At 36.6% G+C, this 19,147-nt stretch overlaps 1 protein-coding gene across 1 annotated transcript; it reads right to left on the reverse strand.

Annotated features, from left to right (window-relative positions):
- Window positions 1-2,439: 2,439 nt before the first annotated feature.
- Window positions 2,440-3,705, reverse strand: LOC113146224 (probable N-acetyltransferase camello). Its single transcript, XM_026333576.1, has 2 exons — window positions 3,687-3,705; window positions 2,440-3,179 (listed from the first exon to the last, which is right to left on the reverse strand). The coding sequence occupies exons 1-2, from the start codon at window positions 3,703-3,705 to the stop codon at window positions 2,440-2,442; spliced, it is 759 nt and encodes a 252-aa protein (XP_026189361.1).
- Window positions 3,706-19,147: the final 15,442 nt, after the last annotated feature.

A 19,147-nucleotide genomic window follows, 5' to 3' on the forward strand; every position in this document is an offset into this window, starting at 1 on the left:
ATCTAAAAAAAAAGACACAAACAAAACGAAACGAAAATTAAAGGTAAACTTGAACTGCCCTCATTAGGTACTCCAATTAAAAAAATCCAATTATCCCTCAGCTGTTGCATGCATGCATTTATGAATAATGAAATATCACACTATAGTTTGCCTTGCTTGAAAGTTTCCATGTTTTATTGTTTTACAATGTTGAATCAAAGTAGATTTAATGTAGCTTATTTGAAACTGAACAGAAAATGGACCATTTAATATTAAAGTGAAATCAAATCTCTACAGATTAATCTGAATCACAAGTATGAAATACAAATGAGATGTTTGCTTTCTATTATTGCTATCCATAGCATCACACCCTCTAACACAATAAAACCGATCCCTCCCTGGTGCAGCCCTTTGGTTTTAGAAGTCACAAATTAGTTAAATAAAGATTATCTATGTGTGGTTATTTCAGTTGATGTTCATTCATGATTCCAATCTAATTTGACAGAGCTTTAGGAGATTTGAAGAGACTGGCACAATCACAATTTCTCTCCTGGAGTAGTATCATACAAAAAAGACAGTTATACAAAAATACTCAATAGAATCATTTTTAAGCCTAAAAACTTAAATTATCCCCAAGCTAATGCTGCTTTCTTGTCATTCTGAATTACAGTTATTATAAGTTTCCTACTTTTTATAACAGTACTCATGTCAACATGTAAGTAGTCATTATGAAAATTATGGGAAAGTTACACCATAATCAACTCTGAGTTATATCTAACTTTGTGTTATAAATTAAAAAAATGTCAATTCATTTGTAATTAATTTACAATATTTTTGAAAGAATATATCTTGTGTTGAATAATAAGATAAAAGTCTGATTCCATCGTCAATATTATGAAAATAAAAAAATGAAAACGTGTAAAGTAGTGAATGCCTTTTACAGACATTATGACTAAAGCGATTGTGACTTTTGTGAGTACTTAAGGTTTTTCATTGAATATACCCAACAAACAGCAAGTGGCTCATCAGTGTAGCATGTGTATGAGAGGAATTACAATCAAGCTATCATTACCTTGAGGCCAGTTGTACTGGTAATTGTGAGAGGATGACAACAGGTTGGCCAGCATTAAGGCTCTTCTTCCTCTGGCTAGTTCAGCACCTGCCTGCTGGCCACCAGCCTAATTTTTTTCTGACAGCCTCAGCAGGAATGATTGATGCCCGAAGGCCTCTGATAGTATGTGTGTCTCAGTGCCAAGCTGCTCTATCCATACAGGGCTCCCTCTTGAAACTCATTTAAGCCACACCTGTCACTGCACACATTGGCTGCTTGATGTTTTCCCTTATGGGCTTAGTGTCTGTGGACACACACACTTTCAAGATAAGCAGGTACTGCGTGGTGCTGATAGTATTTTGAAAATTGTTATCATCTTTGAGGGATTTCTGAGACGATGTAGGTTAGGGAGTTTGTAAATGTGCATTGTTTAGCTGATGCTACACAATGTTTATGGCCAAGAGTAGATTTATTAAAAATCTACTGCTGGCATTAGGCAGTATTGTTTGCCAGAAGCACCTTGTTAAAACTATTTCAGAGATTCTAGCAGACTGTTACAGTTTTTGGGTTGAAGAAGAACCTTTCACCTCTACTTACCTCAATCCCTCCTCATACATACGTATCATAAGATCACCAATATGAAACTATTTTTCTCCATTGTTTAGTGTGGATAAGCTCAATATTTTCCTTGTGTACGATGACCTAAATGCATTGCAGTATTCTGAAGTCTTTATCCTCTTTTTATGCCACACACACACACACACACACACACACACACACACACACACACCCACACACACACACACACAACTCTTTTAGCTCCCAAGAATTTTAAACCTCCCAGTGCCCTGATACTATTGCATTTTTCATTGGTATTTTAAGCAAAAGGTTGCGAGGTCTTATAAGTCAGCTGGTATTAATTCCTCTGAGGCAAAGGGATTCAACTTTTCCCTGGAAAGAGGCTTAAAAGAAACTTCTAGTTTGAAATTTCACCTTTGTAACATGTTCTAATATATTTCTCTATTCATTAGTGGAGAGGAGAACAATAGGGAGTTGAATTTTAATATAGTTTTGTCTATTTATTGTCCAGTAACTAATGTAATAAAATGTCTTATTATTTTTATTCTTAAGCAAATTGTACATTCATTTGACCAAGTTAATCTCAGCTTTTTTTGTTTGTTTGTTTTTTTGTGGTTGTGAGCAATGGACTGTCAGGGGTGCAGGTGTATACATAATATATCAAGGAAAAATGAAATACAAGGCAACTAAGATCATTAATGCTGCTTTTAGGAAAGATTTATTGTATTTTTTTTCAAACTATCATTATAGTGAAAGGGAGATATGAGTAACCAGGTATTACCGAACAGAAGCATTAATTAGTTGAAATATTCTTAACCTACTGTATCAGATCAAATAAACTTCTCCATTCTGAACACAGTTATTCTGGCCAGCTTGGAGAACCAGTGATTTGTGTGTGTGTTACTGTGGGATGCTGTTTGAACAAAGCCAGACTTTTGGTAGAGGGAAATGGCTGCTGTCTGCGGTGAGCTGACATCAACAACAAGGCGCTCATAACTTCGCTCTTTACAGAAGTCCAAGGCCTTCCATGTCAACTGTGAGCCCAGGTTTTTGCGGCGCCATGGGAATGGAACCACCATGTGGGATAGCTCGCCATAACTCCCATCCACTGCATCTTGGGCAAACTCTGAGACTCCCCCATTCCAGTCATCAAAACTCTCCCCTTCTTCCTCTCCCCTCTTCCCCGTCACTGCCACCATGCCCACCACCTTGGACTGGCCGTTAACGTCTGCCTCTGCCACCCAGAAACCATTATCTGGGTTTTCCAGGTAGCTGGCTTGAATGTCGACCATGTCTGTACTCAGTCGCCTCTTCATGTAGCTTTCGTAGATATCGTGGCAGGAATAATAAATGAGGCCAGCCCATGCACTGCCAAAGAGTAAAGCTTGAAAGTAGGAACTACCTCCCAGCACATAGCCAGCCATACAAATACTCAGGGCAATGCCAACATGGTCTTGATGGCTCATGGCCTTGAAGAAGGCTGGGTATACATGCTCGAGTATCCCATCATGAAAGAGTGACATGACTGCATGTTGATCTGAGGGCCTATATTTCCTGATGGAAAACTGAACTGTATGTTAGAGAGAAGGAGAAAAAAGAGAAAGGGAGCAAATGAAAGTTCAGGACTAATCTGCCTGTTGTTGCAACAGGAAATTCCTGCTGGATTTTACATGCTCATGTAATTTGTTGGGGAAAAAAACAACTATTACAGAATCTCACCCTTTTCATTTTTGATTTTTAACTCCATACCACATGAATATAAAAGTTGGCATTTACGTATGACAATGTGCTGGGAAAATCACAACTGAAATTATTATGACATTGTTTCTCTAAGACTTCAAGAATAACTGACTGAAATGTAATCCAATTTGGTTTCAAAAGTGTTAATGATAAAAATCTAAGCAAAGTGAAAATCCTGAGGCGACAAATAAAATGTTAGTTTTGAAATGTGCTAAATATCATCTACACATCAGTAGTCTCATTCATTTATACCCCAACCATGTTATTAGCGCTGTTGTGCATTATCAAGTATTTGGAAAAAAAACTATTAAAGATTAATGCAAGAACATCAACTTACAGTTATTCTTCTGGGCCATGACGACTCTTTCCCCTTTGTCTGTTACTCACTAGCTGAAGGATGTAACACTGCTGCTCCCCCTGAGCTTACGCTACAGACTGTGATAATCAGCCATTCACCAAAGGAACTGAAATTAGTCTGAGCATGCTCACCTATGAGTACACACACCACACACACAAACTGCAAGTAATTGTATACCATTAAAAATATTGAGATATGACTGCTACACATTGTACAAAACATTGAGGTTAATAAGTTTTACAGATAGATTGAGATGACGATGGTTTGAGGCAGCATGCCTAAAGTTTCATTGAAATTAATCATAGTGTTGCTTTGATTATGAATTGTAGAGTACTTTTTAAAAACTTAATTAGCTTATTCAACAGAGTAAAGAAGTCTATCATTGGATTTCTCAAGGAGGATGAACACAGATCCTGAATATATTAAGCCAGAAAACTGAGCAGAATGTGAATTCAGTGCTTGTTCGAGCACTTCATAGATATTTCCAAGAATAAAATCTTCTTATTAACTTCTTTTTGGGTGCTTTGGTTTTGGTGATGTTTTCTCAGAAAACTGCTGTGGGTCTCCACATTGCTACTTTGCCGCAATATAAGGTGAAAGAAAAATTAATAATGTCTACCCTGACATAAAAGTAACCTATGGCGTCAGTGACAGTGTCTTGTGCAATAACCAGGTGGCCATCTGACATGATTAAATTTCCTCAGCCGGGGAAGGGCCTTTACACCTGTTTAAATCAATAGCACTGCCTCATGAATCCAGGAGTGTCGGAAGGTCAAGCAACTCTAGAATTTGGTCAAGCCATATCTATTGACCATGTGAATCCTGCATTCTGCATCCTGAAAGTGATACCTCCCCAAACCACTGTAATCACATATGCTGAGCATGTGTTTATAGAGGGTGGTACTGTATGCAGCCTCATTTTGTAACTTCACCTGCAGTCACCAGGAGGTGCTAGGACTGTGTGTTGGTTGAATGCAAACAAATATGTTGTGTCAATGAAGACTTATTATATATTAAATCAGACTATCTGTGAGTGGTTTTACATAACCACAGACAAGTTTAACAGTGCAGAAGTAACTCTAAGTGGAATCTGTCTTGCAAAATCAGATTTACATTGTCAGTTAACATTTGACTGATACATTCAGTATCAACATATTTGGGGCTTGCCAGATATGGAAATTAACATTTATTCATTATGTTAATAGAAAATGTAACCCTGTCAGAATAATGTGCCCTTCAAAGCTTCTTTACTGATTAGTTGTAAGGAAATATAACTTCTAGGAGACAAGGTTGCTATACATTAAAAACCATAAGTACTTTTCAGAAGAAATCATGGCCCTTGATAAGAATGAGCAGTATAAATGATGGATGGATGGATGGATGGATGGATGGATGGATGAATGGATGGATGGATGAATGGATGGATGAATGGATGGATGGAAGTCATAACAGCAGTCTCACATGGTTGTAAGTGAAACTTTCAACATGACGCATGTCTAAATTGAATGCTGTCAAATTAACGGAACTGCTGAAGCAGCACAGGTTAAATTCACAAAGATCAATCAACTCAAGACATTTTAAAGTTTTATAACTTTAAAATGTCTTGAGTTGATTGAGAAGTAGGCTTTTCATGTAAGTTATCTCCAATGCTCTAAGAAAATAAAATCAAGTTCAATAAACTTGGAATGAGATAATTTTATATTGTTAGAATTCTTCTCATGTCAGTTAAGTCTATAAAAATCATTTTTTGCAATAAAAAATGTTAAAAACATCCATCCGGCCACAATAATTGCTGTCTCCTCATGTTTTCAGTTTTCATTAATGTCTCAACTGCATGGTTGATTAGTCTACAAGAATATCCAGAAAAAAAGCTTTTGATAGAGCATGTCTCTAAATGCATGATTTAAAAATCAATTCAACATCAGTGTGCAATATTGGCTTAAATCTTATTGTAAGCATCAAACGTCTCTGTTTGACAACTGATAAAACTTGTGAAAACTTGGGAGATTTTTTATTTTTCACAAATGTCATACAGAGACTAAAACCAGCAATGCATTTTGTGTACTTACTGTAATGTCAGTGAATGCAGACCCTGGCATCCAGATCATGATCATGATCACTATGAAAACTTCCTAAAAGCACCTAAACTAAGAGTTATAAAAATTATTTGTAAATTAACATATATAAGCCATTGCATTAATCAAGTGAAATTTGAAATGTGTCATTGTATGAACTGCTTCAGTGCATAATACTTCATTATCACAGGCAACATTCATTTCACTTGATGAAATTAGCTGAGTGCCCTTCAGAGTTGATTGCTCATTGTCTTGAAACAAAAAGTCACAAAAAAAAAAAAAAAAAAAAAAGGTTAAAGTTGCCCTGGAAACTAACCACTGTCTGCAAACTACATGCTCCACTTCTGATGGGCCCATGAGAACCCACTGAACTGCATTTTTATTCATGGACATGTACTAGCACACAGATTGTAAGGGAAAGAGCCTGTTCGAGATGCTTGTCATAGAGCTATATGACATTAAAGGATTAAACCCGTACATTATTGAGTTTTTTTTATTTCCAGCTGACTGCCTCTCCAGAAGCTCGGAATTAAATCTGACTTACCTTGTGACTTGCTGTGCCTCAGAAGTGCATATATACAGAGTTAAAATACTCCCCAGAGATTTCCATTTAGTTCTAGCCATTTTTTATTATTATAGCAATGCATTTGGTCTTGTATATAATAAACAAGAAATACTTCAGCGTTTATGATGTGGTAATGTCTGAAAGTGCACCTGTCAAAGTAAAACATGGATTTTGAATCACATTGGTGATCTTCAGCTATGTAGTTCATGATAGTGTAATCATGCAGTAATACATACAGTATATCTGGAAAACATAAACTCTGCTACACAACACTGACAGTCCCATGGTGGTCACAACAATATTTCCTAAGATAAAGAATTTCAGTGACATTTTTACTGAGACTGTGTTGGGAGTTTCTTGGCCGGGAGCACTAACTTCCTGGCGTCTCCATTGGTTACCGGGCAACTGGTCCTCGACAAGAAGAAGTTTGGCATGCAACACCTTGAAAACTACTACAGTCTACTACAGTTGTTTTTACACTTTGGTTTTGGCTTGGCCAGGTTCTGTTTCCAGTTTTTAGTTAGCTGGGTGTTGGCTTTATATTCACCACACAGATATGAGGGTGGTATTGATCTTTTCATCTAGCACTCAGCAAGAAAGCGAATAAAGTTGTTTCCCAAAATATCAAACTTTTTCATTACTTTTGTGGAAAGAATGTAGTCTTTGTTCACTCAAGAAAGTCAAAGGTAACTTGAAATTATATTTAATATTTTATCTTTCCCATAGCCTTAATGAAAGTGTGTTTGCTGCCTAAACCTACAACAACATCCAGGACTCAGGATGAGGAGAACTCATGTCTAATGTCACTCTTTGCACACCCACCATCCACCCCAGTCACATCCCTGACTGACATTTACATCTCCGGGATCAGACATAACCCAGAGACAGCAAAACAGATTTCAGTATTATGTCTATTATATATAATACATTCTAATACAATTGTACAGTAGCTACATGGTTGGCAAGCAAATTTTAAGCATCTTCAGAAAGTAACAACAAAAAAAGAAAGCAGAGCATAGGGAATTCTCACCTTATGCGTGAAAGTTACTTCTCAGTTGTGTTTTAATCACACATCACAAAGTAATTGCTCTGAGAAACACATTGCGCTTTTGTTGACTCATAATGCTTAGATTATGTAAGTTATCATAATCATAATCAATGTCTAAAGTCACAACAGACCTACCAGGCAGTTTTCTTTCAAATCTTGTTTTATGATAATTAAAGCCTCCTTCTTGTAACTGCAAAGGCACTACACCAGTGTATGTAGACTAAGTGAGAAGCCCAGGTAATTTTCACAGTGAAAACAACAGGATGCTGACATAAAAAACTCCATTAAGATTCTACAGTATTTTAAATTTCTCTCAATAACAGCAAAAAGTTGTTCCTATAAATGGGACAGTGATGATGGGGTCAGATGTAAAGAAGGTGCAAACAAGAGACAGCCAGTACTGGACAGTAAGAAGATTTTTTTCTAAAGCTTACAGAAATTTCATGTTTTTATATGTTGGGTTGAGGATTTTATTCTGAAGTAGAATAAAAGTTTGTCCATCCACAATTATCCCATGAGCTTGTTGACTGCATAAACAATTGGGTTAAATCTTAGTCTTAGCCATCTGTGAAGCAAGAAATGTATAGATTGAAGGAATGGTGGTGAACAGTCAGTATACACCACCCATAGTGTCTCATTCAAAGTTATGTTTGCTGACAACTTTACCTTAAATCATACTCATAACAGATGGAGAAATTTGTTTTCAGGGAAGGACTTATGGGTACTTAAAGTAACTAATGAATGCCTGTTTGTGTTGCATATAATATGTGATAAATAGAAAACATTATCAACTAGATAATGTTTTCTATTTATCACATATTGTACTTCATGAGATGTAGATGTAGCTGTAGATCTAGATCTTGATACATTTTAATATATGCATGTCATTGATCACATTTTTCAAATTGGTGTTTTCCATATGGTCAGTAGTTGTCAACAGTAAAATCAACCTTATCAAAAAAAATGTTTTGCTCTGGTGTATTTGTATCATCTTACAGTGCAGGAACAACACAGCAAACATGTATTTATATCACATTTACATGAGACAAACATGTAATCACTGCCTCTTCTTTGTAAAATTATTAAAAGAAAACAAATACAAATGAATACACTCCATAAAACCAACAAATAAAAAAGCATTGAGCAAGGGTGGTACTTTTGCTTTTCTCTTGAATACAGATTGAAATACAACAAAGGACTTTTCAGCAGAACTATACTGTGGCTCAGGCTCATCCCAGGCTCTCTGGGGATGGCCAGGTCAGAGAAAGAAGCTGCAGCAGCAGCAGCCTGAAACTAAACTCCATCTATCACACTTAAAAAGCTGCCCACCTCCACCTAGCCACAAACATGCCAGGAGATGTAAGGGGATTACAGAGGGATTTTGCAGTGATAGAAAATTGTGAATAACCATTGGCTTGTTTTTCATTAGGAGAAGTTGTTAGTGTTTAAGGTTAATTATTGACTTGAGGACGTGTCTCCAAAGTAGACAAGTCTCTACATGGCTGTGGGTGATATTAAACAGCTGATTTGTCTCAGACAAGGTAGAATTTGACAGGTAGCATTTTAAGGCAACCCAGTTAAAAACAAAGAATGCAGAACAGGGGACAAAGTAAATTAGAAAAGGTAGGTAAAGAAGGATCCACATGTACTAGATTTAGTCACATCCACTGCAATGTGGTAGAATGAAGACAGGAATGTGGTACTACCACTAAACTATTATGTTATGTCCTTCCTAACACTAGGATTCTAAATACAGGAATTACTTGAAATCCCTTGAAGTGAAAACATGGCCAAGGTAAAGGGAGAAAGATGAAAGATTTAAAGTCTTTGTAAAATCCCCTCTTTTCTTATTTTTTTTGTATTTTACTTTTTTTTTTACAGTTTATGAGAATCCAACACAGCACACAGGCATCATCAATTACCAATTACATATATGTAAAGGAGTTACACATCACAGAAGTTATAATTGGACAAACAGGAATCCAGCTGTTATTATTGCACTCACTTGAATTTAACATATTTTACACATTGTGTGCAGCCCAGCCTCATTTAAAGACAAGTTTTTGACTGTAGCTTTAAGCTCAGCTCTTTACTGATTCTAAGATTCTTCACAGAAATTCTGTGTGTAAAATTTGCAACTGCTCAGTTTCATGTCATTAGTATTCATGTGTTGTGTCTCCCCATAAAGTTAAATATCATCATTTTCATTTCTCCTGCATTTCTGATGTTAATGCGTGACAATCTGATGGAACGCCCTGTTTAACATGGGTCTTAATTTTAAACAGCCGTGCTAACAGAGAAGTAGAGTCTGTTATTAGCCCTTTCACTTTTTTATTTTTCCATTACTTGGTACTGTGCATTTAAAATTAAACAGCCTCCTGTTTGACAGAGAGGATTTTTTTTTTTCACAGACTACCAAATTGTATTCCAAAATTGGATTAGATGGGGGGGAGAATTCAAGTGTCAAATGTTTCTATGCATCAAATCATTTTATCTGATATAGCATATTACAAATGCAAATCCCATAAAGCACTATGTATAAAAGCATGACTATTTTGTCTTTTGACAAGGTGAAAGCACTGTTTGAGAATGCAAATTGAACTCTGAAATTGAAAGGATGAGGGGGAAAGCTATTTACTCTATCATTTTTGTACTTTTAAGAATATTCATCAATGTTTAGCTGAGACTCCAGTAGCAGGGCAATATTTTAAAAAGTAAACAAATTCATTCACAAACATTATCATCACAGTATAGTAAAGGTCCTCTAAGTGACCTCCACCTTAGCCAAAGTTAACACTGTCCCTCCATCTCTGAGTTTTATTATAAATAGTGAGACAGCAGCAGCAAAAGTTATTGCTGTCTCATTTTGTCAGATGGTTTGGATCACTAAGGTTATGTACTGTAGATATTATTATCTTGCAAAAAAAAAATATATATATATATATATATATATACCTGTACCTAAAGTATATTTATTGTGCTAATTGAATTTTTGTTATGTGTTTGGGGAGCTGGAGAGAAGAAGGGGAGGCAGGACCCATATGCAGGACAACAAGGTTTTATTTCCCATGAAAATCTCCGGGCTCAGGATAAACACAAAGTATAACCGGATGAAACAGTATCATTAGCTACACAGCGCTCACAACAAAACACCATCATCAATGCTTCGACAACAACAAAGGCAACAGGAGCATATTTATAGAAGAGAATACAAAAGATAATTAAACACAGGTGAAAGAGATTAACATAATGAAAGTAAAGCTGCCAGGGACCAGTGCAAGGGAAAAACAGGAAGTCCCTTCAGAGTAAGGGTCCTGGCAGGAAGTCCAAAAGGGAACTCATGACAATTTTATACCTAGATTTTACAATAACCTGTTGTACAGGATAATCTAGATTATCTAGGTATAATCTATATTTTGCACCAGCATTACTATTGCCTGCTCCTAATTTTAGCTTTCATAATAGTATTTAGATTGTCAGATCCTTTTACACAGCAATGTTAAATATAATCAATAAGAACTTCCTTTACTGATGTGTTAATGTGTAAGCAATATTTTATGTTGTAGTTGCTCAATAAGCAGATAATTGAACTACTTCATATACTCCTGATTTGTTTAATGTGTAATAATATTTGTAACCTCATCGTGGGGCAGCATGGTTACAACAGGCAACAGTGGTTAGCACTGTTGCCTCACAGCAAGAAGGTCGTGGGTTCGCATCCTGGCCTGGTGGAGTTTGCATGTTCTCCCTGTGCTTGTGTGGGCTTACTCCGGGTACTGCGGTTTCCTCCCACAGTCCAAAAACATGTATGTTAGGTTGATTGGTGACTCTAACATTGCCCATAGGAGTGTGTGAGGTTGTCTGTCTTTGTGTGTCTATATGTGGCCCTGTGATGGACTGGTGACCTGTCCAGGGTGTACCCCTGCCTTCCACCCGAGAGAGAGCTGGGATAGGCTCCAGCAGATCCCTGTGACCCTGAGCCAGGAAAAGTGGGTATAGAAAATGGATGGATGGATGGATGGAACCTCATCATGTTTTTATGCAAAATCTTGATCTATAAAAAACTTTGACTCTGTAGCTAGTTTGATATGTGAAATGTATCATGAAATAGTAATGCTTAAGTAAGCATGTGTCCCTTCAAATTGTGCTTAAGCTCAGTACTTGAATAAATATTTTTTGTTACTTTCTGCCACTGTATTTTGCTGACTTCCTATTTGTCCCATATCTTGACTGTGCGCACATCACTACACCTCACTGACATATTCATATACTATATGTAGTAGATATGAATGCTCCACCAGAGACATGCTCATTATAAACAAAGGTGTGTCAGCAGACTCTCTATCAATCTTAATATAATTTATTTATTAAAAACACCATGTTTCCACCCTTTCATTTTACAAGTGAATCCACCAAATTTATTTAGTACACCAAGTGAAACTATATAAACAAAAGGTTTTGATGCAGGCCTAGTCTGTAAGTCAAGGCTAAGTAACAATTTGGCATTTTGGGAAATACATATATTCCCTTTGCTAAAGGGATGGAGTCTTAGGGCAGTTGTGCATTTTGACAGCCTTGTTCAAAAGGTACAAACAAGCATTCAGTCTTTTCATGGATGTTACAGCTATTAAAGGGCAAAATGAAGTGTTCACTCACCTATAAAATATTACATTTCTACTTAGTAAAAATGTCAGTACTTTAAATTGGAGACTATAATTTGTCATCAGACCTTTTATTTGCATTACTTACAATATATGGGTGGTGCACAAATCCCTCATTCAAATACTTTCCCAGAAACTGAGGAGAAAACCAATGTAGGTTTCTTCAAAGAATTTGAAAACACAGCGCGTAAAGGCTAAGGCTGGTGAATTCCTATTTTTTCATATTCCATATGATTCCAAATATGTGGAGTACATCTTATTTTCAAAAATGAAATCCAGGCACTAAGAACAGTTATCATTTTGTACAGTCTGTGAAGTAAGAACATCCAGTGTTTGTGACCTCTATCCTGTTTACACTAGTGCTCTGCAATAACCTCACATATTCCATGAGAAAGACACATGGTCTTACTGAAAACCAATCAGATATCTAATCAGATTAACCGTTATTAGTCTAGTCTAGTCTAGCAATGAGATGCGGTTGATAAATGCATCAGACACAGCATCTTTCAGCATGGTGTCACACCTATCCTGTGATAGATCTGATGGTTAACTGAGATTTGTCTCTTGACACCCATGTACAATGCAGTGAGTATGAATATCCATCTGCTCCAACGCAGATTCTACACTGAACAAACTGAATTTCTATTTACAATAAATATAATTTCCTCCAAACAGGGCACAAAAGTATTAATTGGTTTACACTGTCTTTTCATGCAATATCCAGTCTTCCAAACAGAGATGTTTACATGAGCCACATTGTATCTGAAAGACATTCACAGATCATACAGTGTGGTTTAAACATGACACAAAAGAAAGACAAAGATATTTGTTGCAGTGAAAGAGGGTGGATTTCTAATCCTCTATAGAACTGAAGAAAGTACTTTAACCCAAGAGGTCCATCTGTTATGGTGCAAAACATGTATCTGCCTGATTGAATATCTTCAAAAACGTAGACTTATAATAATGTTTTAATAGCCTGAGTTGCTATAAAAGCCAATCCAATTATATAGGACTAATTAAAGAGACTGCAGTTGAGGTATCATATTTTCTTTTTGTTGGATATATGGTGTCATGGTAAGTGTCAAAAATATTTATGAAAGTCTTACTTATTGCCTACTTAATTTTAATTTTTAGGTTATTGGTCTGTAAAATATCATCCAATTATCCATTATCTATCTATGAGCTCTACTGCCTATCCTATAGAGTGTGGATCATCAGTCTATTGCAGAGAAAGACAAACATCACACTTACATTCACACCTATGGGCATTATAGAGTGACCAGTCAACCCAACCTGCATGTGCCTGGACTGGGAGGAAGCTAGAATTCCTGGAAAAAAAACACGCAGACATTGGGAGAACATGCAAACTCCACACAGAAAAAGTCATCCAGCAGGTTCAAACCAAGAACCTTCTTGCTTATGGGGTCATAGTGCTAACCACTGCATCATCATACCACTCCAATAAGTCATAATACAGACCTAAATACAAATCATGTAGAACATAGTAGAGAGATCGTATCAAAAATATAATCAGTTATACATTACAAATAAAACCATTACCATTATCACCTACAGTATTCACAAAATGCACAATCATACAACTTTTGGTAGGGTTAACAGCTGAATCAGTTATGCTGCACTCCACCTTATTATTCTGCACATACACCTATACATAAGGTTTCTAATCATTGTCTTACCTGTGGCTGCATTTATGTTGATAAATGACTTGCATTACAAATCTTACCATAGAAAATAATATCCTCATGGATTCAGTGACTGTATGTCTTTGCATACTGCTCTTTATACTACACAGCAGCATAGATTCAGGTAGACTATTAACTAGAAAGCCATAAAACAGGGGGGCATTGTAAAAATGTACTTTTACTGTGATATGAGCTGTTCCACATTTTGTTAACACAATAATTTCCCAAAAGCTATACGCTTCATGACTAGTTGCTTCATTAATCTTAACTTCATTCCCTCAATGAAATCAACACCATCATTACTGCTATTCATATTTCTTCTTTCCAAAATCCCTTAGAGGTTAAGTCCAGCTAGGATTAATATAACATTTATTTTACATTTATAAATGAGCTCACCTGCCAGGTTATTGGCAATAGTGCCACAGAGTTAGCCTCTGTAGCCTATTTTATGCGTTTTTTTTGCATCTCTGCAGAGGTATCTCCACAGTGACATTCAAAAGTAGCTCTGCATTTACAATCATTGCAGCAGGTAGATGGTTCATGATTGCCATCCTGTAAAACGGAAGTGTGGGGCAAGCTATGGATAACAGTCTTTTTCCTGACAAAGGTAGCTATAACTGATCTCAAATAGCCACAATTTCTCTCTACTGTAGAGAATTTCATGTGGTTTGGAGAAAAAAAAAATAAAATAAAAAATAAAGTAATAAATAAAAATCAAAATGGCATACCTGAATGATAGATGTGAATAGTAGCTGGGCAGAGAGAAACACTAAAAACACTTAATTCCTATAAGCGATGTACTGTAAATAATAATAACTAAATAAATAAACTTAATGCTCTTAAACTTGTTGGACAAGAAAGTCTGTTGGTAGATTGGTAGTTTCTGTATCTTTTACAATTTGCTGTCAAGGCTGAAAACCTGAAACCCATTTTTCTCAACTTCAAGGTACTGCACTGTCTTTATAGGGCACAGGAATAAAAAAAAATCATACAGTAAACTCTAATACTGCGTCTGTTTTAGCAGGGATATTTGCCTGTTTGACCTGTCATCTAACTTCCATCCACCAACCAATGTTAAGCAAATGAATAACATTTTTTTAGACTGTGTGTTAGTGTTAGACTTTTAGTTGTATCGTATTTATGGATGATTTATCTTGTTTAGTTAGTCATGATTATTTTAAGTTTTAGAAGAAAACTTCACATCTGAAACCAAGTTTTCAGGGGCTTTAGAACAAACAGGCTTTTTATAGTAATACCCAGACATTTTCTGTTGTTAATACTGGTATGGATTCCCTTCCCAATATTACACCACTTTAGCCACAAGTGGCTGACATGCAAGGCATGTGTGCAGTTAGAAGACAAAATCCAGATTTTTTTGTTGTCTGAGCTCTATCCAATTAAAATACCTATGATCAGACTAGACATAACTGAGCAGCAATATTATGCATTCCCTTTTGATGGTATTCTCCTCTGAGCTGGTTGAGTGGCCTATTTGAAATTATTTAATAGAGGGTTTATTAGCAAGATAATATTAGCTTACTGGCGCACATCAAAACCACTTTTGCCAGTTGGAGCCAAGTAAGAGTTGAAACCAAAAATGAAGTGAAAACGCAGCATCTACCAAGGTGGTAATAGAAAAGATACAGTAACAAGGTGTACAACACGCACAGACACAACCCAATGCCAGAAACTTCACAAACCGCATCCATGAGGATTTAGAACTCTTATGATATGATGAGGCTATTACTGTTCTGCCACAATGCAGATCCTGATTTTTTGTTTGTGTTTAAAATTGGATTACATAATGACCATTTATATTTAACTAATGGAAAACAGACAAGTTATAATTCACCCTTGTTTTCCCTCTTCTATTCTCCCCTGTAATCAAGCTATGCATATGTTTCAACTAACAAGGGAAAACATGGACACCAGAATGATTAGAAAAATCACACAATCACAGAAAAATTTCACCCTAAAGGACGACTATATGAAATCCTCTCTGCTGTTATCTGCTGCTGTTGCACCATAAATTTAAGCTAATTGGGCAACAGTAGAGCTGACTCAGTGCAATGCGAATATGATGAAGGATCATTGGTTTAAATTTCTACTTGGGGGAAATCCTGCTGCCGGTGAATGTGGGGCATTTATCCTTCTTCAGTCAATGCCATTAAGGTAACATTGTGCAATAGCTACACAGAACTTTGGATTGTCTGAAGATGCTGAGCGATCATCAACTCAGCATATGTAGTGGACCTTGTATGTGTGTGTGTGTGTGTGTGTGTGTGATTAAAAATAACAATCTCTTAATGGGGTAATTAAAATATTACTCTTAACACCTTATTAGCAATAACACTGAGTTTACAGCCATCCTAGTGGTGTTGTGAGGCTCCAGTAGCTACATGCTAATGTCAGCATCCTAACATAATGGTGATAGCATGCAGAACTTCAGTGGGTTTAAAGGCTACCCTCCTCGCAATCTTAATTTATTAATTAGTTTAGTTAGCATGCTACTATTTGCTAGCTAATTAACACTAAACACACATTGTCAGTGGTGGGCAAACCTTCACAGTGGTCACTGCTCTGTATGAATGATGGCGTGGCAGTCTAGATCAACAGTACTATGAAGCAAAATAACAATGTCTAGATGTAATTCTACTTTAAATAATTGAAATTATATAGCCTGATCAAAATCTGGGTCTTAACCTTAAATCCCAAACCTACACCATGCACCTTTATGGCACAGCTCCCATCAGCTCCTTGCATAAATCCTAAATCCAGTTCCATGAATACTGGACAAAAGTTTAATCAAATGATGATGTTAGAGATAAAAGTGAAGAGCTCGCCAAAATTAAAATTTTGTACCAAACAAAAGCAGGTGCTGAAATAATTGGTGCACTATGAAAAGTCCCCAAATCATACTCTAAGGACCAGCAATATCTGAACCAAATGTGATGGCAAATTTCTGTTGAGACATTTCAGTAAAAACTAAAAATGTCAGCTTCACTGGTGGATATAGGAATGCATTTTTGAAGTAATATTTCCTGATATCAGGGACGTCTGATTAAATATGATAACTGATGGAAATCTACAAGCAAAGACTCCCACACATTTTAGTCATTCTAGACAGAGACTTGATGATACACAAGTGAAAGTTTTAATTTCCAATTCAGTAATTCATAAATTAAATATAAACAAATCTTTAAATAAACAACTGGATGTTGGCTCTGGGATGCCAATTTGTGTTTAAAGCACTTATAAGTCCCAGTTGCTGCACTGATGCCACACACACACAAACACACATGCACGCACACACACACACACGCACACACACAGATGCTCTCACATGCTCACAGAGGGATCAAAGACTTGTTTTCATCATTCAGATGATTCACACACTGCCGCAGTGGAATTGTGCCTTTATTGTCTTGGCTGATCAACTTGACAGACAGTAATCAAATGACTGACAGAAGATATCCCAGCACAGTGCTCAGCCTCCAAACATAAAGCAATTCTGAGTCCCTGTCCAAAGCAAGTGAAGAAAATGAATTCATTATGAAGAAATTAATTCATCTTTAAAGTCTCACACAAAACTTATCAGGCCTTTGGTGCATCTGCAATTTGAACTGCATGCCCTTTCCCTGGTTCCTAAATGATCGCTGATATTTGTTGGCACAGGTGTGACACTGTGTTGGGCCTCTCACAGCTCCTGACACATGATCTCTTCACTGCACTCAATCTTGCTTTCTGCTTTTTGGGCTTTTCTTCTTAATCCCCATGATAGAGCTTACTTGTCATTCTCTCATAATGTGCTGCACTACAGCTGTCAAGGCTAAGGACCCTCATATCCTGTCCAATCACTCACAAACTCTGTAGGGTTTTCAAACCTAGTTGGCTGGGTCATCCAGGTGGCCCAGTGCTTTAAGACTAGGGTTGAAACTGAGAGCCATTCTCACTGGCATTCAATCTGATAAATGTTATGGTTGACCAACTTCCTTAGTCTATGATGTTAAATAAATTAACACATTAAAAAAATACTGAAAAATGTCCATTCCTAATGCCTAAAGTGACATCTGATTCTGAATTTCTCCAATGGGGATGAATAAAGTCTCTGTCTTGTCATCTTCAAATTGTTTGCTTTGTCTTGCTAACAGCCCAAAACCCCAAAATACCCTGATTCCAATGAAAAAAGCTGCAAATCTTCACATTGGAAAAGCTTTGCAACAGACTAAAGAGTGGGTGGAAAATACTTTGCCTTTATGTTCATGGCAAAGTGCTTTCGACAAGGTTTTCTTTATTTTGAAGATATATAGTATTTATAGTATAATATGTTGCTGTAAGAATTGCATGTACTGTAGTATTTGCTTTTGTGTTTGTTCCTCTTTGAATTAACAAAGGCTGGATGAGACAGAACAACGGTAAGTGATGAAGAATGGCTGTAGCTGATACACTTTTTTTAAATTGTCTGGGTTGACTCTCTGACATTTACACTAACTTACTTACTTACACCTAGCAAACAGAATTTTTCACTGTAGCACCAGTGCACAAAATATGCACAAGCTCTTTGATGAAAGCACCAACCACTGGAACAGCCACCACTGAGCGCTATCAAATCAGAGAGTAATGGGTGATGTGATCTGGTGTGTAGTATCGCACATTTCTTTGCATTGTTATTCAACACATTTCTGTAAATCTCTATAAATCTCAATGATAATTTTTCTTGAGAATCTGTGACGTAGGACGATGTTTGACGTAATTGTCCATTTATTTAAAATGTGCAGCCATGTTCAATAAATTAAAAAAGCTGGACTTAATGTAAAATTACTGGAGAGACAGAGACACCTTCTGGTCTAACTCTGCTGTTACTGCAGTAAACTGAGCTGAGCTGAATACCACAGTATATATACGGTACTTCATTTTTTGACAGAAAATCAAATTGTTTTCCTTCTAGTTAATATTGTCTAACATTCCAATATGGACAGTAATGGGCAGATACAGTTTTAGTATCTATAGTGTTTAGTGGATACATTTTGGTCATAATATAGCCCTAATGTTTAAAATTTCTACTGCTGATGATCACTGGATCATCCTATTCTGGCACACTACATGCAAGCTTATATGACAATTAAGTGATACTGGCTGCGTCTGTGAAAATCACACCAATTTAAAAGCTGTCATACTGCTCCAAACACTCACTTCAATTGCAGAGTTGATAAACACGAACATTCATGACACTAGAGGGGAAGTAGGGGAGTGAGAGGACAGACAGAAATGAACAGAAAGAGACAGACAGAGACGATTAGGGACAGAGAGTAAACAAGGCCATCTGGGAAATAAGTTCAGTCGTTTCCATGTGTGTTCCTTTGTGCCAGGGTTTAACAAGCTGTGCAT

This window comes from Mastacembelus armatus, chromosome 7, assembly GCF_900324485.2.
Source record: "Mastacembelus armatus chromosome 7, fMasArm1.2, whole genome shotgun sequence".
Lineage (NCBI taxonomy): Eukaryota > Metazoa > Chordata > Actinopteri > Synbranchiformes > Mastacembelidae > Mastacembelus > Mastacembelus armatus.